The following is a 26,841-nucleotide window of genomic DNA, read 5'->3' as shown; positions in this document are numbered from 1 at the left end:
CTCCAACCCAACACATTCCCTCTGGTCCGACCAGCCTGGTCTCTTAAAGTTGCACAAACTTCAGGGCACAATCATTTTCACCCCAGGACTGCAACGCTTTCTGATTCCAAGCCCCTGAGACATCTCTTGCCTCCACTCCCTCCGCATCCTGGAACCGGCAGGAAGAAGGAAATACACACCGCCACTCAACACTAGTACCAAGCAAAGAACAGAACCATTTCCTTGCTGAAGGTCAAATGTCCGCTTCCACATTCTAAACCTGGCACTTTCATCTCCGCTCCCCACACCTGGGCTCTAGGCATTGCAAACAATCACGTACTATTTTCTATAACTCCCTCATTCCTGCCGCAAAATTCAAGAAGAGTCAGCTTTCAAAAGAGTCCGTATTGTGGGGCTGGCCCCGTGGCCGAGTGGTTAAGTTCGCGCGCTCCGCTGCAGGCCGCCCACCCAGTGTTTCGTTGGTTCGAATCCTGGGCGCGGACATGGCACTGCTCATCAGACCACGCTGAGGCAGCGTCCCACATGCCACAACTAGAAGAACCCACAACGAAGAATACACAACTATGTACCGGGGGGCATTGGGGAGAAAAAGGAAAAAGTAAAATCTTTAAAAAAAAAAAAAAAAAAGAATCCATATTGTGAGTTACCCGCCAAGGATGGCAGAGATTTGACTTCAGTGGTGGCCATAGACCTTTGATGGTGGAGGCAGAGAGGAGAGGAGATGCTAACCTAAGCCCTTCCCCCACCTCCCCAGCCTCACTGCAATCCCCTGGCTTATAGAGAACGTCCCAGGGTTTCAATATACATTGTCCAATTTCTACATGATATAAACCCAGCTCTGCTGAAGTAGAGTTGGGAGGAGGAAGGAAGGAAGGATCTCTCAGGGGAGCCCTCCACCTCCTCCTGAAACCTGGAGTGCCGTGGAGAGCACTGTGTTCAGTCCCAGAGATGCACTAAGCCACACCCCCCTCCCCACGTCACCATCTCAGGAGTGCAGAGCTGGGGAAGCCCACGCAAGCAGGGCGACTGATTATGGGAGGATGGGGGGCGGGGGTTGCATTTAACTGCTCACATACCTGATCAAACAGGACTTTCCAGTGCTGGCAGAGAGGGAGGCCATGCAGGAGAGGAGGAAGAGGAGAGAAAGAAAGAAACACTTATCACCAAGGCCTCTGCAGCCCCCTGATGTTTCCGACTTAGACTCTCAGCTGCTGCCCAGGCTCAGGGAACCGCCACAAGAGACCAGGGAAAACCTGAGAAGAGCTCCCCAACTGAGTCTGCACTGGGCAAAGGGAGGGAACTCAGGTGCGGAGGAGCGAGGGGTGTCCCTCTTTCTGAGACAGGCAGGCGGAGGGGAGAGCAGAACAAGGGTGATTCTCAACAATTACTAAATAAAGGCATCCGACTCTGTCTAAGGGCCACGAATAACTTCTAATAACTAAAGCTTAACGTCCACGTCTACTCCCGGGTCTGGGAATGCACGCCCAGGTGCAATCCCATCACACCTGCTGTAGCGTCTCTATCTGCTAGGGGCCGGCGACCCCTAGTCAGGGAAACGCACCCCTGCATAATCACTAACAGTTTGCCTGCAGTTTGGGAGGAGGGGGCTCCGGAATGCACTGAAACCCACCCAGTATCTTCCAAGCCTGAGTCTAAGTGGCGAGTACATGAGATTCTACCAGGGCTTGGGGCCAGAAGCAAGTGACAGGTTTAACCACGGGAGCCAGGCAGGGAAGATGTTAAGCTCCCCGGGGGCACATTCAGACTTTCTGGCTTAGGTTGGGTAGGTTGGGAGGCCTGGCTTCACGTCCACCTCCCCACCCTGAGAGAGGATGGGCAAAGTGTCTGCCCAGTTTTTCACCTCTATTTGCAGGTTAACCTCGGGAAGGAGAAGCATAAGAAACTCCAGTTCCCCGGACTCCCCGGTGCCCGCTCCACCGATGGCTCCCTGGACCAGAGGAAGGGAGACTGGAGCAGCAGATGGCAGGGAAGCCCTCTGGGGCAGCCCCTCCCCATCCTCGCCCAGGGGACCGTTGCTGGCACCGACGCGGTCTGGGACTCCTGAGCCCCCTGCTGGGGGTAAAAGCGCTCCCAGCACTCCTCTCCCTCCTCCGGCAGGGTTCAGGGACAGGGGCCAGCTTGAATTTCAATCAGTGTCGCGACAGGGCAGGTGCTAGGCGGGAGCTAATCCAGGAGCGAAGAAGGGGGTCGCCAGATCGGTCTGCGCTGCCGGGTTCCGGGGACTCTGCGGTGCCCGCTCCTTCCCCGGGCTCAGAGAGCCCGCAGGTCGCGAGTGCGTGGGGAGGGGAGTCACTGCTGTGACGCGGCCGCCTCTGCGGGAAAACGCCGTGTCCCGGGCACTGCACCAGCCGCGGAGAGGGGGCTCCGGCGGCCGACAGGCCCCCAGCGCAGCTGCCGGGGCTGCGTCCCGCAGGGAAGCCGCGGGAGCCCGAGAAAGGGGTGGCGCGCGCGTTTGGGGGAGACCGGTCCCTCCGCCCCCTCCCGTCCGCGGGGACCCGGCCAATCGGGGGCGCTCCCGCGTCACCTTGAAACCTCCAAGTTGCCCCGCGAGGGGGAGACGGGGGCAGCTCTTCCTAGTGCCCCCCAGAAAGTTTGCCCAGGCGGGGGAGGGAGCACTCACGTCCTCCGGCGCCGCGGGCGGCCGCTCGTCGGCCTCGGGTTCCAGCTCCTCGATGCGCTCCGCCTCGGCGCAGGCGGCCACTGCGGGTCCCGGGCTGGGGTGCTCGCCCATGCCGAGGCGGGGTCCAGGGGCGGCCAGCGGCTACAGGGCTCGTCCCGGGGCGCCGGGCTAACTTTGCGCCGCGGCGTCCGCGCCGCTCGCGGGGCTCTGTGCGCGCCGCGCCGCCTCCGGGCCAGCCCAGCCGCCCGCGCCCGCCCCCATGGCCCCGGCCCCTGCGCCGCCGCCTCGCGACCGCGGGACGCCTGGCCCCTCCGCCGCCAAACTTCTCCGCGCTCCCGGCCCCGCCGGCCTCCGCCTCCGCCCAGGTCCCCACGCCCGGCTCCGAGGCGAGGCGCCCTTGGGCCGGCCCCGGCCCCGCGGCTCCCCGCGCTCCCTTCTCGCTTCCCGCGGCCCCCGCTCTGCGCCCGAGTCTCCTCCTCCCCGCGGACTCCTCGCGGGCGGCGCGCAGGCGGGGGCGGGGCTGCTCCCGGGGACCGCCGTCCTCCGCCCCCCACCCCCCCATCCCCACCCCCGGGCGCCACCACCCGGGCCAAATCGGTCAGAGCGGCGCGGCCGGGAGAGGGGGAGGGCTGCGGCGGGGTTGGCGGGGAAGTGGCTGCACTGCCCGTGGCCGGGATGGGGCTGCGCAGTCCTTGGCCCCATCACCACCAGCCTCCACCCTGGGTCCGGGTTTGTCTCTCCGCACCGGGTGGGGGTTGTGCAGTGCCCACTTCCCGAGACCTACCAGGTTAACGGTCACTTGGAAGCAGCAGATATGTGAAGGAGGCAGGGGTGAGCTTTTCACTAAGTTGGCAACGTCGGGGTTAACTGGGAGCGAATTGGGGGCGGGATGCAGGGAGGACGGGATCCCCCGACCACACTTCCATCTCTCCTCACCTCGGTCTCAGATTCTGGGAGGTGCAGGTAGGCCCAGTAATTTAGGGATGGGAGGAGTCAGATAGGGGAGTCTGAAACCCTAAATCTTGCCCCCCCTACACGCAGAGCTTTATGACGGTGCCCTGGCTTCATTTGACCACGTTGACAAAGGGAAGCCCAGGGAAGTACCCCAGCTGGAAGAGAGGAGGTGAAGAAACTAAAGCTAATAGGAATGAAGTTAGAGCAAAGGAATGGAGGATCTTTAAAGAAAAAAATTGGAACTGGTTCCCTGCAGGAAAGACCTCCCAGGGGATAACTGTCTCCCCAAGCAGAGGCTCTGCCTGTAAACGGTGCCAGTGGCCGGCTGGGACAGGTGCCTGGCTCTCCCAGGAGGCTCAGGGACTCATTCTTGGTGATGTCTGACAGTCAGTCCCCAGTCCACACCAAGGCTGTCCTCTTCCTTCCTCTTCCCACCAGCCACTCACTCACTCACTCACTGCCCTTGGCTCCTCTCTCCCCCTCTCAGAAACCGAGGCTCTTTTCCGATAGTGAAAGTTGCAATTAATGCTCTCATCTCCATAAAGCAAACACATAACCCCAGCCCCAGGATCCAACCCGTGTCCATCTCACCCGGCAATGACTGCTCCCCTTAAACACAGAGAAGGAAATTAACTCCGCTCTAATTAGGTGAGTTTGCTACAGACACCAATTCTCATCTCGGTTGCAGAAAGTGTGATCATTTCAACTATTTTTGTTTCTCACCACCCTCCCCCCATCCCTACTCTACTAACAAGTCAAGATCCTGCCAAGATTTCCTTGTAAATAAAACTGTCGGCATAGGGTGTGATTTTGAAAACAGCCTTCAGGGGACAGAAGAGAGGCTGACTCCTTTGTGGAAAGAAGCCCCAAAGTACCAGCGGTGGCAGGGGGCCCCCAGGTCAGTGTCACTGCCTCCCCCCACCTGCTGATAGCATTTGCAGGAGCAGCATGGGTGTGACTTAGGTCTTTGAGACTGGAGACCTGGGCCAGGAAGTGGGTGATTTCAGGGGAGAGGGAAGAGAAGGACTAAGAAGGGATGGCCACTCTGCAGAGATGCCCAGAGCCCTGGGCAGTGTTCTGACCCCAGCTGCCCTTTGGAATCTGCCTTTTCTCCATTCCCAGGACAGCTCTTATCAACATATCCAGCTCTGTGATCCCCTGAGGTGGAAGGAACCTCAGCCAGCTCAGTTTAGTTCCCTGAACGTTTACTGAGCTCCTACTAAGTGTCAGTGACTGAGCTCTGGGAATACAGAGGTAGTTAAGATCCAGACCCTGTCCTCCAGAAAGTGTTTAATTGGGAGTGACAGCCAAGGAAGCCCTGGGGGTATAGAGACCCAAAGGAGGGGGTCCCTGTGGGTCTAAGAGGGCTTCCCAAAGGATATGCCCCCCAGACCAGGCAAAGTGGGAAAGCTGGAGGGGAGGCATTCTAGGCAGAAGGAAGAGCATGGGCAGAGGCTGGGCTTGTGAAGCAGGAGGTATGGGAGGGGAACTACAAGCAATTTGGCATGGCTGGAAATTAGAGCAATGTGCTCAATGTAAGGACCCCAGCCTGGAGGGACGGTTTGAAAGGCTGTGAGTTTCATGAGAAAAGACCTTGGACTTTACTGTAAGAGAAATAGGGAGCTATCAAAGGATTGTGAGCAGGAGAGTAATATTTTACAAGAGCCCTCCAGCTATAGTGTGGAAGACAGACAGGAGGGAGGTTGGCCTGAGCATAGGGAGATGGGAGGTGCTGTCCAAAGAAGAGGTCATGAGGGCAGCAGCAGTTAGAATAAAGGGCAGGCGGAGCATCTGAGAAGTATCCAGAAGGGTATCTAGTTCCTCTGTCTGTCTTAGGAACATTTCACCGCCCTTCGCCATGGTGTTTCCAAAAGTCTCCTAGGAAAATTCCCGACCTCTAACCAGCAGCCTCCCTTCAGGACAATGCTACCCTTTCCCCAGCCCCTGCTGGAAGGAGACCGGCCATCTGGACTTGGAGACGAGGTGTGACATCCAACATCCTCTGTGAACCTGAGGCCATATTCTCACCTCAGTGTTGCCTCAGCCTTTCCAGCCAGCCCCTTCCACCCCTTACCCACAGGGGAATCTGCAACTGGGTACAACCCACTCCCCAGGCAGTGGGACATGGGAACTGGGGCCCAAGGCCTGAAACCTTTGAGGGATGGGAGTGGCCAGCCTCTCTGACAGCTTTTGTCCCATTCCAACCAAAGATGACAGAGGACCTGCACATTCTGTGCCATCTTGGGGACAGAGGAGGGACTGGGCATGGTGCCTACTCACTTTCACTGATCAGCTGCCATGGGCCAGGGACCTGTAGATGCCTTGGGGTGACTGCACATGGGCCCTGCCCTCAGAGGCTAGTGGGAGATGACAGCAAGCAAGGGCTGTTTGCCATTTATACACTGCTCTTCATTTTGTAAGTGCTCCACACCCATGACCTCTTTGAAAGTTCCTAACAAGACACTCTAGATCAACGCAGCACAGGATAAGAGACTGGGAGAGAGCAGTTCAAATTCCAAAGAGTCAAACTCCGTTGGGATGTGCAGGAGCACGTTGTTGAGATGAGCCTTGAAAGACAGGACAGCTGTGGAGTGGAAAGTGTGGAAGCGTTTCTGGGTGGAGGGAACCACTGCAGCAAAGACACAGATAGGAAAGTCACTGACGGTGTGGGGAACAACTACTTGGGTGAGCACAAAGTGGGGATGGCCAGGTGGGTGAGAACCAGGTCACAAAAGTTCTTGAGTGCCAGTCTGAGGAGGGCGGACCTCGCTCAACGGGCGATGAAGAAGTAGTGAGGGCTGGAGCAGCATTTTAGGAAGATTAGGTTGGCAGCAGCTCAAGAGTGCAATCCAGCTAACATGTTGCCAGTGTCCATTATTTGCCAGACCCTGGCCGAGGTGCTGAGAATACAAAGGGAATAAGACCCGGGCCCTGGCCTCCTGGGAGAAAATTAGATAATCCTCTAATTACAGCCCAGTGGGCTAAAGGAGGAAGGGAGAGAGAAGAGCTTCTGGGGGGCTGAGTCTCTAAGAGGCACCCACCAAGACAGGGAGGAGGTTTTTTAAAGAACTGATGTTCTGAACCTGGGGGGCTGGAACAATGGGGCTGCCACTGATGAACCAGGAAAGCCAGGAGGAGCCGCTGGGAGAGGGAAGGGGGAGTGAGGGGAGCCGAGGAGTTTGTTTGTAGACAACGTGAGCTAATGAGAAGCCAGGGAAGAAACATTAAGGGCTGTAATTACCACTCAAAGCAAATGGCAGCACAGAGCAGAGGGTGAGCGGGGGTGATTTTTCCTCCAGAACCTCTCCTGCTTTGGCCTCTTTTTCAACAAGTTTCCCATTCTGATGTGTCCCACACCCTTCAAGGCCCTTTCTCTCCCTAAAGCAAACCTAAACTGACCCTGACCGTCCCCTCTCCCCACGAGGAGCTCCAGTCTTCTGAGAAACCTGCAAACAGCCCGGAGCCGTTTGCCCGCCTGAGATGAAGACATGAGTTATTTTTGACTGAGATCCAAGGCCCGGCCCTGAATTCTTTTGTCTTCCAGGAATCCCCTAGTCGTGTTTGAAGTCTGCAAGTCCGAACAGCGGACGCAGCTCAGGGAGGAGACTGCCACTTGGAATCCAACCCCTCCATCCCCAGCTCCAGCATTCTTCCATTATTGCCCGCTGTCTTCCAGATCAAACAGAACAAGACTGCCAAACCAATTTTTCCCCCCTTTCCTTTCGTCTCTTCCTTTCTCACTCCAGGGTCCCCAATTTTCCGAGTAACTTAAATCATTCCTGAAAGATGTCTAGGTTCACAGACACCAAACCCTTTCAAAGAGAGGCGTGGGTGCCCAAAAGTGAAGCTCAGAAAAGAAGAGAGGAAACTTTCCAGTTCCAAGATTTAGCCAATCACATATTCAGGGAAACTACCAGCTGCTTTGCCAGGTCTCATCTTCCCTCTCTGCCATCTCCTTGGGGCTTGGCTGGTCCCCAGGCTCCCGTTTCTGGATTCTCTTTGGGCCTCCAACACTCTGTGTGACCTGAGGTTCTGCTATACGTAGGTCCTGCCTCCTCAGTAAACAGCCTGGTCAGCCGTGCACATCTCTCTGATGAACGTTTCCTCCTACCGGAAGCCCTCCCTCACTCCCCAACCCAAACGGACCACCCCTTCCTCTGAATCCCTTTCTTCTTTTGACCTTGCATTATATTACCTACATTTTATCTTCCTTGTATGAGAACGTATATTCCTTGAAGGAGAGGCTGTGGCTTATTCGATTTTGCGACCATCACAATACACAACATTGCACATGGTAGGAGCTGAACAAATGTCTGTTTAATGAAAAACAGAGCATGTCTCTTGATATGACACAAAGTCTAATTACATAGTTATTACTCTCAACCCCCAACAAGAAACAAGTTTATGTTATGGAGAAAAGATTCTTCTGCGTAATAAAAATACAATTATATGCCTGCTGCCTTTATTAGAAGACACTTCCATATTTATCATTTCATTTCATCCTCAAAAAGCCGGCCTTTTTGAGGTGAGCAGGACAAGTACAACTGCCTCCATTTTACAAGGGGGGATCCTAACATCCCTGAGCCCAGAGGAGGTTTGATTTTACACTCCTCTCACCACATTTCTTATTTCAAGAAGGAAAGACAAAAGCTCCCGATGTGTTAAATGCCTTGGCCCGGACCACTGTCTGCAGTGACTTTCTCCCAGGACAGCTGGGTGGGGCTAAAGTGGAGTGCCCAAGTGGGGCTTGTGTAGCTACAGGCTGCTGTATGGCTCAGAAACTTTGGGGATGTCTCTGGCTTTAGAGCAAAAGCCATTGGTATGTTTATCAGCTTTGTTCCTCTTATGGTACGGTGCAATCAGTGTCCCCAAAGGAGGGAGAAAGGTTTGCTCTTGTTCACCACCACACTGCACCAGGCATGAGGGTGTTCGCAAGAGCAGAGTGGAAGAAACGTACATTCTGGGAGGGCCAGGGGCCATGTGCCACGAGGCCCATGGTAGACCTTTCCACTAGAGTGTACGTTCATGGAGGGCAGGGACTTGGTTTGTTTGCCTATAGCAATACCTTGACTCCTAGAACAATTCCTGGCACATCGAAGGTTCACAAACAGTACTTGCTTAATGAATGAACCTGTGCTATTTATACTTCTTCAGGCCTAAGGAAGGCCTCCCAGAGGTCAGAATTCCTGGGAAGTCTGCCCAGTGTGTGGCCCCCTAGGACTTCCTCAGCCTCCGTTGGGGAAGAATGTCAATTAATCCGGCACCGTCTCCCATGAGGAGTTCCCGTGAAGAATGCCTTGGGGTCCACGAGGCAGGCTTTCTGATGATGAGGATGTAGCAGCAGCAGCGGCAACAGCAAAACATCCTGGAGCTCCATATCCAGCACGGAAAGAGGCAACAGTGCTGGGGAGACAGCCGTAAAGAGAAATGCGGCAGCGGCGGCCACAGCAGCCGCAGCTGCCTGGAAACACCAGGCAGAGGAGTGAGACGATGGGCACTCAAACCTGCTTCCTCCATCTCTCAGCCGCACGGCGCAAGTGAGGCTATGTGAGAACTGCTCAGTGCACACTGTAAATACCATCTGCCACACTGCCCGCCCAGACGCAGCCGCCCTCCCTGGAAGGGAAGCATTCTTTATTATTTATGCAGAATGCACCCTACTTAAATGCTGTGCCACCACGAGAGGGAGAGGAAAGCCTGTAAGAGTCAGGGACTCCAGGGACCTACCCCTCAGCTAGCAGCTGGTCAGGAGGGCTTGGCAGTCATGTTTCTGGGGTGGGAGTGTAACTCTCAGCTTTCCTGGGAATTAGGAGGCCTGCATTCTAGTCCTAGTTCTGCCACCAGCTTGCTGTGTAACCTTGGGCAAAGCACCTCAACCCTGTGGGGCTCCGTTTTCTCATCTGTAAGTGGAGAGTTCAGACTAGATGGCCTCTGACATCTCTTCCAGCTCTTAAATTCAGCTGGCATCACTCAACCCTACTTCCTCTTGCCGCTGGCCCAGAAGCCTGTTCATTTCCCATCAGCCCTTCCACCCAGGCTGGACCGGGGAAATAGAGATCAGGATGTGAGCGTACTTGCCAGCAGGCCCGGGAGTCAGAAGACCTGGGTTGTTATCCCAGCTCTGTCACCATTTAGCCCTGTGACCCTGGGGAAGGCAGGGTTTCCTTACCTTGATTTTGTCTTTTGTGAAACAAGTGGGTGGGACCAGGAGATTTCAGTAGGAGAATCCATATCTAAATCCTGCCATCTCTGATTTTCCCTTCCAAAACACTGCCGGCAAACATCTTTACAGATTGAGCCTCCAGAGACAGAGATGAATGAGACGTAGTCTCTGCCCTCAATGAGCTCTATCTAAGACAGGTGGAGAAGACATGCTAAAAAACACTGCAGGTACAATGTGATAGGTACTGAGTAGAGAAGCGTGCAAAGCATGTGGTGGTCACTCTGTGTGACCTGAGGTTCTGCTATACGTAGGTCCTGCCTCCTCAGTAAACAGCCTGGTCAGCCATGCACATCTCTCTGATGAACGTTTCCTCCTACCGGAAGCCCTCCCTCACTCCCCAACCCAAACGGACCACCCCTTCCTCTGAATCCCTTTCTTCTTTTGACCTTGCATTATATTACCTACATTTTATCTTCCTTGTATGAGGAAAGAGGGTCCAAGTGGGTGATACTGGAGCTGAATCTTAAAAGACAAAGTAGGAATTCGCCAGGCAGATGAGGCTTGATGCATTCAAGACAGACAGAACCGCATGTTCTAAGGCAGGAAGGTGTGAATCTGCATAGAAACTGCCCGCTGGTTGTTAGGGTGATGGTGACACTCTGGGAGTCTTTGCATTGATTGCTTCCTCTCCCACTCCTTTGGAACAATCCAGTACTCCTTGGATAGGGGTGAGAGGGCTTATGGTTGATAGCTCAGCTTGGCCTCCCAGTCCATGAAGCACATCACCAAGGAGAAGGGAGACTAATGAGAGTCTTCCCTTCTATCTCCTGCCTCCTCTGAACTAGAATCAGTGAAGCAGGTTGGAAATAGGGGGCTGGCTCAAGTGACCCCAAGGTGATCCACAATTCTCCAGCTTTGCACACCATCAGGCTTGGTTAGAGGAGGAACGTGGCTCTGTGCAAAATGGGGCCCAGTGGCTGGCGTGGGCAATCTGGGTTTGCTGGGCATCCTCCCGTGCACAGCCAGAGCACGTGATCTGTCCTACAGCTGTGGCAGCCTGTTGTGGCTCCTCGGGGAGCTGTCCAAGTCCTCTGCAGAGAGATGGAGTTAACCTGTCCCTTCTCCGTGAAGGACATCCTGCAACGGAAATGCGCTTTTCCCCCTGGCCTCTCAATCTGGTTTGCTGCAGCTCTGGTCTGCAGCTCACAAGCTGCCTCGGCATACTCCAAAACACACAAGAACAGCAGAGAGGAGAAACACAGGCATCCGAGGCATCCATTAGCTGGGAGCAGCCTCACAGGCTGCAAGCCACGGGGTTAACCAGGCTCAGGGAAAGCCTGTGAAGCGCCGGTAAGCATTCTGCCTGCTTGGCTTGCTGCAACAATTTATATCCAAGAATAAGGGGCTGCAAGTCAGGGAATTACCAGAAATGCTGAAGGAACAGGCACATTTGCCAGATGGTTCCTGGGGCATGACTGTATTTGCAGAGGGACTGTCTGCAGGGGGAGGTCCTTTCATTGGAGAGCAAAGGCGCTAGATGATGGCTCATTCATTGTCCTCGGGCTCGTTTGGAGGAGGGTGGTGGCTTGAATCACACCCACGCTCGTCCTCTCTTCCCAGAACCTTGAAGCTGTGTTTGCCTGAGGTTGCAGTGGCATTCAGGATTGGGTCTCTCCGAACACTCCAAGCCCTGCTTCTTTAGACACCCGCCACCTCTATCTTCTTTCCTAGCTGAAGCCAGTTCACCCATTCTCCCAACTGCCAGCTGTCATTCTCTCTCCTTCATGTAACTGACCGCATTCAGTCAATTACACAGGTCGTGCTGTGAGTTCAGTCGTGCTGCCGGGGCTGAACTATGAGGCCATAGGGACAAGGCTGGGAGGGGGTAAGTGGGTTTGAAAATATGAATAACTGGAAAGGCATTTGAAATTATTTGCTACATTAGCACAGAATCTTCAAGATCTCATTGCTTTTCCCTAACAACATGTGTATCTGCCTTTGTCTTCCTCCATGAAACTACAGACTGTGAACAGTAGGGGCTACGTCTGCCATGGCTTTGCAAGTACTCCAGATAGATTAGTGGTCATACATCAATCACGCAGATGCCCCCAAAAACCTTGGTCATGGGGGAGATGAGGTGAGGGCAAGTGGGCAGTCAACACAAAGCATCACTCCTGCAGAGCCCCAGGATGCTGTCTCACTAGTGGTCGGTGGCCTCCCCCCTGCAGAAGGCCAGCATCACAGCAGCAGCAGCAGGCTGTGTGTCACAAGGGTGCCCACGTATTAGGGGACCTGTAATCATTTGTCCGTTTGTTGTACCTTCTGTGTTATATCATGACCTCCACAAGGACAGGATGCCTTTGTAATCACGTCACTATCTCTGAGTACTACGCTGACAGCATGGTGTCTAGGGGTTTACTGGAAAACACACAAATTTATTCATACAGACCTTGACTTGCATTTGGCAGGATAGCCTTCAGCCAGTTAGTTCACTCAGGCTCAGTAAGACTCACTTTCCTGGGATTTAAACAAGGCTAATATGACACATCTTGCTAGGATGTCAGTAAAAAGGATGGGACAGAGCAGCTCTCAGTAAGCCTCAGTTCCCCTCCCTTTTACCCCTGGATAGTCAATATGTGGTGTTGAATAAATGAATAAATTATTTCGGAGATGAATACACTTTGGCATCTTTCTTGGATACATTCACATTCCAAAAAGCACATATATTGCAGTTGTTTTTTAAAACAATCCAACACCAAGTCACCAAATTTGCAGTTTACAGCAGGAGACAGCCACCCTGTGGGGGCTACAGTGGTTTCCCACAGATGGAGAAGTACCTCTGTTTGTTTATTTTTAAAGGAAAATACAAAGAAACTACCTTGGAAAACACCACCACAGGACTTTGTGTTCGATCTCTTTCATCTCTCCTCTTGCCATGAGAGGCACATAGTTGGTGCCTAATAAATGCACACCAAAGGCTTGGCCTTCTGAGAGGCCTTGAAGCTGCAAGACTGGCTGGGAACCACATGAAGTCCTGGAGCCACAGTGTCCTCTGGTGGGAAGGAACAGCCATAACACCCCGCAGAGCTGACCAAGACACGCCAAGCCTAGGGCGGGTGGCTTCCCTGAAATGCCCTGGATTAGCCCACAGTGCAGCCAGCAGGGCAGACTTCCAGGGCTGTCCCCATGACTGGGAAATAACAAACAAACAACACATTTTCCAGGAAATGCTTTTCTGAATGTACTACTCAGAGACAGCCATTGCAGCCACATGCGTTCCTTAAAATTCATTAGGCATCTGTCAATGGGGTCTCAGCAATGATTCTAAGCTGCTAACCTCACAGAAAGGAACCAGACTCTCCCTGTCTCTGATGGAAACGCACAGCACCACCTAGGAAGGATTTCTGCCACAAAACTGAACCTGAGTCTGACCAAGTCTCTAGATCTAACCACCAATTTACAAGAAACTGGTAGATAACAAATAAATAACCTTGCAAAGGAACATGCTGAACCCACCACAAGGAGGTGATCACAAAATCCAGACCATGGGAAGCTCTACAGGACAAATGACCTGGTTTCTGCAGCAATAAATTACAAAGGAGACAGGGGAAGAGATGAACCTTTTTTTGGATCCTGATTTAAACAAAGTGAAAAAAAATTTTGTTTAGGTAATTGGGGGATTCTGAACATTATATATTTCATCTTAAGAAATTGTTCATAGGGGCCAGCCTGGTGGTGCAGTGGTTAAGTTTGCACATTCCACTTCGGCCGGCCCAGGGTTCGCTGGTTCGGATCCCGGGTGTGGACCTATGCACTGCCCATCAAGCCATGCTGTGGCAGGCATCCCACATATAAAGTAGAGGAAGATGGGCACGGATGTTAGCTGAGGGCCAGTCTTCCTCAGCAAAAAGAGGAGGATTGGTGGTAGATGTTAGCTCAGGGCAATCTTCCTTAAAAAAAAATAAAAAATTATTCATTTTTTTAAAGTGTGAAGATGGTATTGCAGTTATTTTTTAAAGATTCCCTATATTTTAGAGGTACGCACTGAAATATTTTCAGATGAAATGATGTGCTTTCAGGGATTTGTTCAAAATAATTTCAGAGTGGGTGGGGGAACAGATGAAACAAGATTGGCCGTGTTGATAATCGTTGAAGCTGGGTGATGGGTACATGAGGGTTCCTTATACTATTTGCTTTACTTTTGTTTCTATTTGAATGTTTTCCTAATTAAATGTAAAAAAAAAATCCCTACTGGAAAAAGTTTCAACCTTGATTGTCCTCAAGAGAGACCACAGATGACGTCTTCAAAAGCTTTATGCTGCTGCCTCTGAGAAAACAGGAGCCCACTATTTCGACACCCTCTGTAGGATGGGGTGTGAGAGACTGCTTTCACCTGGCACATCTGAGGAATATGGTCAGAATCAGATGAACTGTTCTGCTTTATAGCTGCACCATTTGAATGAGATTCTATTCTTTTCTTTTTTTCTTTTTGTGAGCAAGATTGGCCCTGAGCTAACATCTGTTGCCAATCTTCCTTTTTTTTTTTCTCTCCCCAAAGTCCCAGAACGTAGTTCTACGTCCTAATTGTAAATCATTCTAGTTCTTCTATGTGGGATGCCGCCACAGCATGGCTTGATGAGTGGTGTGTAGGTCTGCGTCCAGGATCTGAACCGGCGAACCCCGAGCAGCCGAAGCGGAACGTGCGATCTTAACCTCTCGGCCACAGGGCCGGCCCCGAGATCTTATTCTTTTATTTACTCCTGTATAATAGGGTGGGAAGAGGCCAAGAACTGGTGGACAGATCTTCTAAGGGACTGCTTCAACAAATACTCTCACTCGGGGGAGTCAGTTGCTCCCATCCTCTCTGGAATCCCCAAATCATCCGCACAACTCTCTCTCCTTAGCAATAACTCTTGACCCACAACTTCCCAACTGGACATCAGAGCATGAGCAAGTGTATAGGTGGACTCAACACCTCCTGCCTCCTCTCTAACCCTCACACTCGCCTCTGCAGCCAGCTTACATAAACACAGCTGTATCAGCAGCCCGCCAGCTGCCAACTCTCCTAGAAGATATTCGGCACTTTTCCTATTCTGGCTAAAAATAAGTCCCAGGCTCTCCTGGGCATCTGGAGGTGGTCTGCTCACTCTGCCATGCTGGAGTTTTCTTAGGATGCTGTAGCTCAGAAACGCGGACTTGCTTGTATGAAGTCCGTGGCAGAAGCTCTGCTCCTTCCCTGGGGGAATGGGCATAAGCAAAATCAAAGTTGAAAGGAGCTGAAAGCCTCTTCCTCAAGGCCTTTGCTAACTGGGTACTAACTCTCACTCATGGCACCTGACGGAGGGCACTGTTCAAGTCCCAGTCCCGCTACTTAAGCCGGGTCTGTGACTGGTTCCCCAAAGTCCCATAGCTGCGTTTCTGTTCTATTTCTAATGGGGATGATGGTAACACTACACTTCTTGGTTATGAGGATTAAATGATAGGTGAAAAGGACTTTGGAAACAGCTCTATAAAATGTGCTAATTTCCTCCCCTTTTTATCACACCCTACCACTCATCCTTTTGTGCCAATAGGCTCTCATTTATGCATTCACTCAACAAATATCTGTGCCAGGTACTGTGCTAGAAGCTGAGAGTCAAGCAGCAAAGAAAACAGACAAAAATTCTGCCCTCACAGAGCTTACAGCATTGAGGAGACTAACAACTAATACAATTAATTATATAAAAGAGTACAGTATATAAGTGATAAGAGCTACACAGAAAACTAAAGCAAGGGTTCAGGACAGGCAGTGCCTGTATGAGCAGAGATTAAGGTTTTAAGTAGGATGGAAGGGAACACCTTATTGAGAAGGCGACATCTGAGTAAGACCCTGAAGGAAGTGAGGGATGAGGCCTGTGGATATATGGATGAACATTTCTGGAAGAGTTAAAAGCAAGGGCAAAGGCCCTGGGGTGGGAGCATATCTCATATATTCCAGGAATAGAAGAATATCAGAGTAGATGGAGAGGAGGGAGGGTCGAAGATAAAATTAGAGAGGTAATGGATAAAGTCAGAGGAAGTTACGCAGGGCCTTGTCAGTCTTATTCAAAACTATGGCTTCTTAGCTGAATAAGATGAGAAGCCACTGCAAAGTTCTGAGCCAAGGAGTAGCATGTTACATTTTAATAGGATTATTCTGGCTGTTATGTTGAGAAAAGCCTCAAGATAGGCAAAAGAGGAAGCAGGGAGGTTTTGAAGATACAAAAAAGACCCAAATTGAATTTCTACAGGTGAAAAATACAATGTCTAAGTGAGCAATACACTGGATAGGATTAGGAGAAGAAAAAGAGATTAGTGAACTTAAAGACACAGTAACAGGAGCTATCTAGAATGAAATACAGAGAGGAAAAAAAGACTTAAAAAATTAACAGAGCATTAGTTGAGCAGTGGGACAATATGGAGCAGCCTAAGGTATATGTATCAAATAGAAATCTGGCACTATACAAAGGCACAAAGAACACCAGAAATAATAGAAAGGTACTTAAGTATGTGTCTTTTTTCTTATTTAAATGTCTTTAAAACAGAATCAATTTTTTAAAGCAAAAACAGTAACAATGAATTGTGGGGCTTATAACATATGTGAAAGTAAAACATATGATAACAATAGCCCAAAGGCCAGGAGGGGAGAAATGGAAGTACGTAGTTGTAAGGTTCTTATATAATAAATATGTACAGTTGTAAAATATCACTTGAAGGTAGATGGAGATAAGCCAAAGATATACTATAAATCCTAAAGCAACCACTAAAATAAAGCAAAGTTATTGCTAGATTAGGTAAAAAACCATGAACCAACTATATGCTGTCTACAAGAAACTTACTTTAAATATAAAGACAGGTTAAAAGTAAATACCAATTCTATACAATTTTTTCCCCACATAATTGAAGAAGAGGGAACACTTCTCAACTAATTCTTTGAGGCCAGCATTATCCTGACACCAAAACCAGAAAAAGACATTATAAGAAAAGAAAGTATACATCAATATCCGTCATGAACATAGATTCAAACATTTTTAAAATTTTGGCAAGTCAACTCTAACATATATGAAAAGGATAATACATCACGAACAAATGGGGTTAATCCCAGGAATGTAAAGTTGATTTACATTTGAAAATCAATGTAATTTCCCATATTAGCAGACAAAAAAAGAAAAACGAATGATAACCTCAATAGATGCAGAAAATCATTTGACAAAATTCAATATCTATTCATGATAAAAACTCTCAGGTGGCTGCTGTGTTGAGAACAGACTCAAGGGGGGCAATGGAGGAAGCAGGGAGACCAGCCAGAAGCCTATTAGAGCAATCAGCTGGAGAAAACCAGGGTAATAATCTAATCACGGAGTTGGTAAGAAGTGGTTAGGCTCTGGTTATTCTGAAGATAGTCCAAACAGGATTTGCTTATGGAATGGGTAGGGAGTAAGAGAAAGAAAGGAGCCAAGAAGGACGACTCCAAGATTTTCGGTCCTGAGCACCTGGAAGGATAAAGTCGCAGTTAATAGTGATGGGAAAGATGGGGGAGCAGCAGGTTTCGATGGGACAGATGAGAAGTTTGATTTTGGACTTGTTAAGTTTGAGATGTACATTCAACAGCCACATTAAGGAGTCCAGTAGGCAGTACACATATAAATCCAGAGATAAAGAGAGAGATCACATTTGGGCTCCAAATTTGGGAGTCTCAGCATACAGTTGGTGTTCAAATTCAGGAGAACAGATGAAATCACCTAAAATCTGAGAAAAGATAGAAAAAAATGTCAAGAATTCTGCCCTGGGGCTCTCTGCTATTAAGAGAGAGATCTGATAGAGGAGGAGAATCCAGCAAAGGAGACTGGGAAAGAGCAGCAAGTGAGGCAGAAAGAAAACCAGGAGAGAGTGTGGAAGGCAAGAAAAGAGAGTGTTTCAAGAAAGAAGAAAATGTGGTGTCGAATGCTGCTGATGAGTGTGAGATGATGGCCGAGAACTGACCTTTGAATTTGGCAACGTGGAGGTCACTGGAGGTCTTGACAAGAGCAGTTTCAGCACAATGGTGGAGGCAAAAAGCCTGATTAGAGCGAGTTCAGGACAAAGCAGGAACACCAGTCCTTCACAAACTCTTCCAAAAAATAGTAGAGGAGTGAACACTTCCCAAATCATTCCGTAAGTCCAGTATTGCTGCGATACCAAAAGCAGACAAAGACATCACAAGAAAACTATACAATTTCCCTTATGCTATAGACACAAACACCCTCAACAAAACACTAGCAAAGTGAATCCAACAAAACACACACACACAAAAAAATTTATATATAAATTCCACCATGACCCAAGTGGGATTTATCCCAGAAATGCAAGATTGGTTCAACACTCAAAAATCAATGTAATACATCATAATAATGGAATAAAGCATACAAACCAGATGATCATTTAACTAGATACAGAAAAAGCACTTGACAAAACCCAACAGCCTTTCATGATGAAAACACTCGACAAACTAGGAACAGAAGGGAATTTATTTACTCTGATGAAGGACATCTATGAAAAACCCACAGAAAACATCATACTTAATGCTGAAAGGATGGAATGTTTTCCCCTAAGGCCCTATGGGGAATGTTCTCCCCTAAGGAACAAGACAAAGATGTCTGCTCTCACCACTTCTATTCAACATTGTTTGGGATTCTAGACAGGGCAATTAAGAAAGAAAAATAAACACAAGGCATCCAGATTAGAAAGGAAGAAGTAAAACTCTCTCTATATACAGATGACATGATCTGATATATAGGAAATCCTAAGGAGTACACACACATTAAAACTATTAGAGCTAATGGTTGCAGTAAACAAGATTAATACACAAAAATCAAATGTATTTCTATACACTAGCAATGAATAATCTGAAAATGAAATTAAGAAAATAATTCAATTTACGATAGCATCAAAAAGAATAAAATACTTAAGAATAAATTTAACCTAGAAGGTAAAAGACTTGTACAACAAAAACTACAAAACATTGTTAAAGAAACTAAAGAAGATCTAAATAAAGGGAAAGACATCTCACGTTCATTGATTAGAAGACTTAGTATTGTTGAGATGGCAATACTCCCCAAATTGATCTACAGACTCAGTGTAATCCCTACGAAAATCCCAGCTGGCTTTTTTGTAGAAACTCACAAGCTGATCCTAAAACTCATATGGAAATGCAAGGGACCCAAAATAGACAAAACAATGTTGGGGGGGAAAGAAAAGAACAAAGTTGGAGGACTCACAACTTTCAGATTTCAAACCTTACTATAAAGCTACAGTGATAAAGACTGTGTGGCACTGGCATAAGAATAAACATATAGATCAACAGAATAGAATTGAGAAATAAACCTTTACATTTATGGCCAATTGATTTTCAACAAAGGGTGCCAAGACTATTCAATAGGAAAAGGAAAGTCTTTTCAAAAATGTTGCTGGGACAACTGAATATCCACATGCAAAACAATGTAGTTGGAGCCCTAGCTTACATAATATACCAAATTAGCTCAAAATGGACCAAAGGCCTAAGTGTAATAAGAGCTACAACCCTTAGAAGAAAACAGGTGTAAATCTTGTGACTTTGGGTTAGGCAACAGTTTCTTTGATAGGATACCAAAAGCACAAGCAACAAAAGAAAAAAAGTAGATAAATTGGGCTTCTTTAAAAATTTAAAACTTATGTGCTTCAAAGGTCACTATCAAGAAAATGAAGACAGTCACAGAATGGGAGAAAATATTTGCAAATCATATATCTCTTAAGAGACTAGTATTCAGAACATATAATAAACTCTCACAACTTAACAATAAAAAGATAATTTTTAAATGGGCAAAGATTAGAAAAGACATTTCTCTAAATAAAAATGACTAATAAAGCACATGAAAAGACGCTCAACATCACTAGTCATTAGGGAAATGCAAATCAAAACCACAATGACAAACCACTTCACACTTACTAGGATGGTTACAATAAAAAAGATGGACAATAACAAGTGCTAATAGTGGGAAAGGACGGTGGGAATGTAAAATGTCACAGCCTCTTTGGAATACAGTCTGGCAGTTACTCAAAATGTGAAACATGAGTTACCAGATGACCCAGCAATTCCACCATAGGTATATACTCAAGAAAACTGAAAATATATTTCCACCCAAAAACTTGTTTACACATGTTCATAGCAGCACTATTCATAATGACCAAAAGGTGGAAATAACCCCCAAATCCATCAATTAATGCATGGATAAACAAAATATGGTATAGCTATGCAAGGGAATATTATTTGGCTATAAAAAGGAACATAAAAGGAATAAAAAGTAATGAAGCACTGATACATGCTACAACAATGAAGCCTGAAAACACAAGTGAAAGAAGCCAGACACAAAAGGCCACATACTGTATGATTCCATCTATATGAAAGACTCAGAATAGGCAAATTCATAGAGACAGGGGATCAGTCTTTGCCAGGGGCTAGGCGGAAGCGACTGCTAATGTGGATGGGGTTTCTTTTTGGGGTGATGAAATGTTCTCAAATTAGATACTGATGATAGTTGCACAACTTTGGGAATATATTAAACACCTCTGAATTGTACCCTTTAAACAGGTGAATTTTATGGTGTGTGAACTCTATCTCAAGTTTTAAAAAGAAACAGAAAAGTAAGAGACATTGGAGAAACTTTCAAGCTTTGTTGTTGTAAAGGGGAACAGAAGAATGGGGACAAGAAGGTAACTCTTTCAGATTGCAGGAATTACAATATGTTTGTATAGAAAGATCCAGGAGAGGAAAAAAAAGTTGATGATGCAGGGGTTGGGGGTGTGGGAGATTGCTGGAGGATGTAGATGAGGGGCTGGACTCCAGTGCTGAAGTAACAGGGCTGCCTTGTGTAGATTCCCTGTAGTAACGGGAGAAGGTACAACAGATACATACGAATACAGGTGGGCAGTGCATACAGTGTGGGGGCTTGAGGCAGTTCTCTTCCAAGTGCCCTCCTTCAGACAGCTCAGTCTGTTTTCCTTGACCATCGTGCTTACAGGCTCCTCTCTCTACACATGCCTTCAAAGAAAGCAAACTGGCCTCAAAGAAAATAAACAAGGAAGCAAGCAAACCAATCCCAATCATCTACCCCAGTTGCTTTTTAAAATAAATTCCACTCCAAACTGGTCATTCTTTTACTCTGAATTCTTTCAATGATGTTATTTATTTCTACGTTATTTTAAACTCTTTCTTAGATTTTATTATTGAAGAGTAATACTTGCACAAATAAAATTCAAAAGGTACAGAAAGCAAATCTCTCTCCTTCCTCTGTCCCTAGTCCTCCTCGAGGCCAGTTACTTTTATATCCTCTGAGATAATTTATGTATATGAAAGCGTATGTACATTTGCATATATATCCCTCATCAATTTTTTAAACCACAAATGGTATCCAAACTTACTCACTGCTCTGCATCTTGCTGTTTTCGCTGAATATATATCTTGGAGACTGTTTCCTATCAGTACATATAGCACTGACTCATTCTTTTTCATAACTGCAATAATGTGACAGTTTTAAAATATGTTCACAAAGTCTTGATATTCCCTCCTTCAAGAAGTGGAACTTGATTCTCTTCCCTTTAAGTGTGGGCTGGACTTAGTGATTCACTCCTAATAGAATATGACAGAAACAATGTGTGTCCTCTTGGACTAGGTCATAAAAGGAGAACAGCTTCCTCCTTGTTCTCTATCTCTTTGATCACTTGCTCTTGGGTGAAGCGAGCTGCCATGTCACTCAGGCAGCCCTATGGGGAGAGGCCCATGTGGTGAGGCACTGAGGCCTCCTGCCAAGAGCGATGTGAGTGAGCCGTCTTGGAAAGAGATCCTCAAGCCCTAGTCAAGCCTTCAGATGACTACAACCTAATTAGAGATCCTGACCCAGAACCACTCAACCAAACTGCTCCCAAATTTCTGACCCACCAAAACTGTGAGATAACAAATACACGCGTTTGAGACAAACGTGTTCAATCTCCATCATCCCATTTCAATATGAAAAGTCTCTTGCCAGCCATAAAGCATATCATGAATATAAAGTATAATGCTTTCTTGTCCTATTGTCTCTCCCCATCTTTCCAACGGTGATCAGCATACCTCTGAACCTGCTCAAACCACGTTGCTCTGCAGTAAGATGGTGTGGTATGTGGGGCTTTGAACCAGATCTGTGCTGGCCCATCTCTTGTGTTCTCAGGTGATGATTTCCCCTAGAGCAGTTAGTATTTTCATCAGTGCTTCCACCAGCAATTCTCTGGGTCAGTGTGAGAGCCATACAATTTTAAGTTTTTAAAATGTTTCCACTTTGTTCAGAAAGTGAAGTCAGCTAAGAAACAAATCCGACTCTTGGGCTTTCCTGCCTCTGCTCCTGATCCGGGCAGGCCTCCCTGCAGTGCAGAGAGGACCTGTCAAGTGTACTCTGAGGATGAAGATGAAAAAAAGAATCTAGTCTTTTCCCTGGAGTGGGAAAGCAGCTAATAGCGTTCAGATATTTTGAGATGAAACTGTTACCATGGGAATGTTTCCATATCTCTCCCTTATTAATGATGGGTAGAAACAATGAACAGTACAGCACTCAGAATTCTAGAAATAAAGGAAACAAGGAAAGGACAATGAGGATGGAAGAACAGGTCCCAAAGAAAGGATTGATTAGTTGAGTCAAAACTGTGTCCTGGCTGCATTCCAGAATGGGGGGAGTTCATAGGTCAGCAGTTTTTCTCCAAGGGTCAGGGTTCCCATAAAGGCCGGATGTGGGTGATCCTAAGGTGGGTGGAGGGTGATTCTTCAGCAATGCTGTCAAGGGGGCTAAGTTGCTCTTTCCTTCTGGGGCTTTGTGTGGTGGGGGCAGGAGACGGGAAATGAAAACTGGACACCTAACAAATCCTGATGCTTCTTAAACTTTTCCATCTCTGTCCTGACAAGAGGTCAAAGTGTTTGAGATCCCTCCATCCCCAGGGCCTCAGATGGTACCCTGAAAGCAGAAGCATGCTGGCGTATAGACATTTTCATCTTGCAACCCAGAACTGCCTATGCTGTACTGCCCTCTGCAAGGGTTCAGGAATCATTTCCTAACCAAGAAGGGACCACTGCCTTGCCCTCCACCCTAAACTACCCACTGCTGGAAGCACATGCCAGCTGGGCTCCTGTTTCTCCAGGACCTTGAAAAGTCAAAGGACAGATGACTCACTGATGACCAAAATAGGTTATCTTTTGTGACAGGCATTTTACGCTGATCTGCTATAACCCCATACTCTCTCAGAAGGATCTGTTGCTTTTTTTGTTGTTTCTATCTTTTGAGAAGGGGCTCCCTAATAGAGCCATCCTACCTACAAAATGAATGGGAATCCAATCTGCTAGCTGAGAATTTAAGAACTCACATTGTAAGCACCTCTTAAAGATGGCACAAAAAACAAAGAAATGGATTACCCCCCCAAGCACCCCTGTACATGTGAAACTGACCTAGGGTGAGACAGGATGCCAATGGATGGCTGCTCACCTAAATCCTTATCTGTCAATTCCCCCCTAGACCTACGTTTGCTTAGAGTGTCAGAATCTAGGGATTTCCTCTCTGTTCTTGAGATCTCCAGTTAAAATACAACTTCAGCAGCATTTGAACTGTTCCTTGGGGGGAACAAGTGGAAGCTAATCCTCAGAGGAATGCAGCTTACGCACCAGAAACCATATTGGGCTGGATGAACAACCAGAGGACAGTGTCTTTCTTCTCTAAACAAGCAGCCAGTAAAGCAACACATACAGCTGTCCCTGTCTCTCACACCTTCTAGAACCAGAGATTGTCTCTTCTAAAATTCATGTTTCACAAAGAGAAAATCAGTTTAACAATTTGATCTAGCATAAACAGAAGCTCAGCAGAGAGTGCAGAGGGAACTCTAAGGATGGGTGCCTCCACTGGCATGGAAAGTAGCCAGAAGACACCCAAAGGTAAGCTTCCTTCACCGACTTCCCAGGTCCCCTGGTTCTGGGATCTCCATAGTCCTGGCCGCAGAAGGCAGGCTGTCTCTGGCAGGTGACATGCTCTCTCATTCCTTCTCCCTGACTGCTGGGCAGGCCAGGCCTCTTCACTGGGGTTTGGAAGGTCATTTCTGGTAAACAGTAACTCTAACTCCCCAAATGTGAATTCTAAAATGTGGCAGAATCCTGATGGCAACGTAAGATGCTACATCTGCACTTGGCTTATAATCTGGTACAAGTTTCAGCTGCCACTTATACCTAACAGGTGAACACGGCTCTCACACCGCTTGAGATGAAGACCTATTTTGTTCCAAGTATGTTATTACACAGTATATTTTTCAAATTCAGCTGCTACTTTGACATTTTTACAGAAGTGTGTGTCTAAATTTTCAAATACCACGCTGGAAGAAATTCCTCCGAAGCAGGGACTGCTGGTCTCCAGCCCCAGAAGTCTGAGGCACACAAGCACTTGAACTCCTTCAGCCTAAGGGAAGCTAACTACTTCTTACGGATGAATTGTTCCCCTTTGCTTGAATAACCGTTGCACTTTTCTAGTTCTTATCATTTCTCTACCTGCAGTAGACACTGATTTATATAATACCTCTCCCCAAAATCTTCTAATCATGGAAGTACCCCTCCCCCCATAACTATTTCACCTTTATGTTTCTTAACACTCACCCCAGCACTTTATACACAGGAGCCTCCAAACACACGTTTCTGAACCAATGGATGAATGACCAAGCAGTGTGGAACCCCTCCTGATAAACTGAGCGCAGCAGCAGGAGAGATCGCTGAGCTCAGGCCAAGGAGCCTCGTTGACCAGGTAACTTGAAGAAAAGCTCAGAACCCAATTCTGAGGCCTACGACCACTGGATCCGAGTCCCTGCCATTCTGTAGTCGATTTTGCTGAGGCCTCTCCCAAAAGCTTGGTTGTCAGAGCCACCTCAGCAGGAAATATCTGGGTTTCCCTTTCGTTTTATTTCTTCACTCAGTCCAGTAAGCTGCAATGACTTCCATAGAGTTTTAAGGCAAATAGCCTCAAGTTTGCCTGTTCTTTCATTCACTCAAAAAATACTGAGCACCGACTACGTGCCAAGTCTTGTTCTAGGCCCTGAGTGTACAGTGGTGATTAAGACAGACAGGGCCCTACTCTCACAGAGCTCACAAGCAAGCAATGAGGAGACACTCAACAAATGAAGGAACACACCAGAGGAAAAAAAAAAAAAACACGGGTGGTGAGATGGTGAGAATTCAGGGTGATGTTAGAGTAAGTTTCTGTGAGCTTTTTTAGATTAGATGGTCTGGAAAGGTTCCTCTGTGGGGAGGTGACATTTAAACTGAGATGTGAATGACAAGAATGAGGCAGCTTTGCAAAAACCAGAGGAAAGAGCATTCCAAGCAGAAAACAGCCAGTGCAAAGGCTCTGAATGAGGCACATGATAGGTCTAGAAACAGAATGAGGTCAGGAAGCAGCTCAGGGAGGCTTTACAAGGAGGGCAAGGAGTCTGGGTTTTAAGTGTGACAAGAAGACACTCAAAGAATTTAAGCACAGTCATGGCAAGATGGCTGCTGTAAAGAAAATGGATGTTAGAAGGAAAAGAACAGAAGTGGGAAACCAACAGTCAGGAAGTTAACATCCATTTAATCCAGGTGGGAAGTTGTGGTGGCCTGGACCACGTGGTAGCAGAGGAGAGGGAGATAAGTGGACAGATGGATGTTTTGGAAGTAGAGTCAACAAGACTTGTTGACAGATTACATGGGTGGGGAGAGCAGACGATAATTTCCCAATTTTTGCCTTAGGCAATTATGTAGATGGTGGTGCACTCTGCTAAAATGAGAAAACTGGGAATGGGGCAGTTAGTGCTGGATATTGAGGGCTCTTTTTAAGGTGCCTCAGATATCCAAGAGGAAACAACAGGCAGGAAACTGGGAATAGCAGTGGATTTCTGGAATGAGGTCAGGACTGGTAATACTGATGTGGGAGTCACTGGAGGATTTAAAGTCGAGGAGCTGCTAGTACTGATGAGCTCTACCTAGTGCCAAGATCTTGGTTTCTCAACACCATTCTCCAACAAAAAGGACTAAGGGTTCCTTGCAGAAATGGTTGGGTCAGGACTAGGACAGGGAAAGTACAGGATGACGCCTGGGAAGTACCCAAGTACACAGGCGCCTGGAACATCGCCTGGGGCCAGAAAGTAAGGAGCGCTCAGAAAATAATGGGCACATGCTGAAAGGGCACATAAGCCACACTGAAGGAACTCCCAATGGCCAAATCTGGGATAACAACAGATGAGCAACAAAATAAACAATGAAAAGAATGGATTATGACCCATAGAGTAAATATCCATGTGTCCATACTGATGTACATAAATAACTGAATCAATAAATGAGGGAAAAGGCATTGTTCTCCCTTATAGCCCAATTCCAATTAATAAATGCAGAAGAAATGATAGAAGTAGAAAATATGGCAAATACCAAAGTAATAACTATTCTGGGCAAGATCGGTAATAGTCAAAATCAAGAGATACCATTTCACACTCACTAGAATGGGTACAATAAAGACAGACAGAAAACAAGTGTTGACAAACTTGTGAAGAAACTAGAACCCTCATACACTGCTGGTGAGAATGTAAAATGTTGCAGCCACTTTGGAAAACATTTTGGCACTTCCTCAAAATATCAAACAGAGTTACCAAATGATCCAGCAATCCCATTCCAGGTATATGACCCACGGGAAGTGAAAACATATGTGCATACAAAAACTTGTACCCAAATGTTCGTAGGAGCATTATTCATACTAGCCGAAAAGCAGAAACAATCCAAATGTCCATCAACTGATGAGTAAACAAAATGTGGTCTATACATACAATCGAACATTATTCAGCTCCTCCACCCAAAAAGAATGAAGTACTGATACACGCAACATGGATGAACCCTGAAAACATTATGCTCCCTGAAAGAAGCCAGTCACAAAAGACCACATATTGTATGATTCCATTCATAAGAAATGTCCGGATAGGCAAATCCTATTATTATTTTTGCAATTTTAAAAATGTCTCAAATTATTTCAAA

At 47.5% G+C, this 26,841-nt stretch overlaps 1 protein-coding gene across 3 annotated transcripts in view; it reads right to left on the bottom strand.

Annotated features, from left to right (window-relative positions):
• The window catches only part of RHBDL3 (rhomboid like 3), a 44,633-nt gene extending 41,729 nt beyond the window's left edge, over positions 1-2,904 (bottom strand). The window contains exons 1-3 of one of the 3 annotated variants that reach the window (XM_070482763.1): positions 2,642-2,904; positions 1,862-1,948; positions 1,077-1,100 (exon numbers count right to left, since the gene is read on the bottom strand). In XM_070482763.1, the coding sequence (XP_070338864.1) occupies positions 1,077-1,100; positions 1,862-1,948; positions 2,642-2,752 (222 nt within the window). In that variant the 5' untranslated portion in view covers positions 2,753-2,904. The remainder of the gene's footprint in view (positions 1-1,076; positions 1,101-1,861; positions 1,949-2,641) is intronic. The other 2 variants (XM_014862166.3, XM_014862167.3) reach the window with 2 other exon arrangements.
• Between the last annotated feature and the right edge of the window lie 23,937 nt (positions 2,905-26,841).

The sequence above is a fragment of the Equus asinus genome, chromosome 13 (assembly GCF_041296235.1).
Source record: "Equus asinus isolate D_3611 breed Donkey chromosome 13, EquAss-T2T_v2, whole genome shotgun sequence".
NCBI lineage: Eukaryota > Metazoa > Chordata > Mammalia > Perissodactyla > Equidae > Equus > Equus asinus.
The sequence above is the reverse complement of the archived record's forward strand: the minus strand, read 5'-3'. Positions and strand labels throughout refer to the sequence as shown.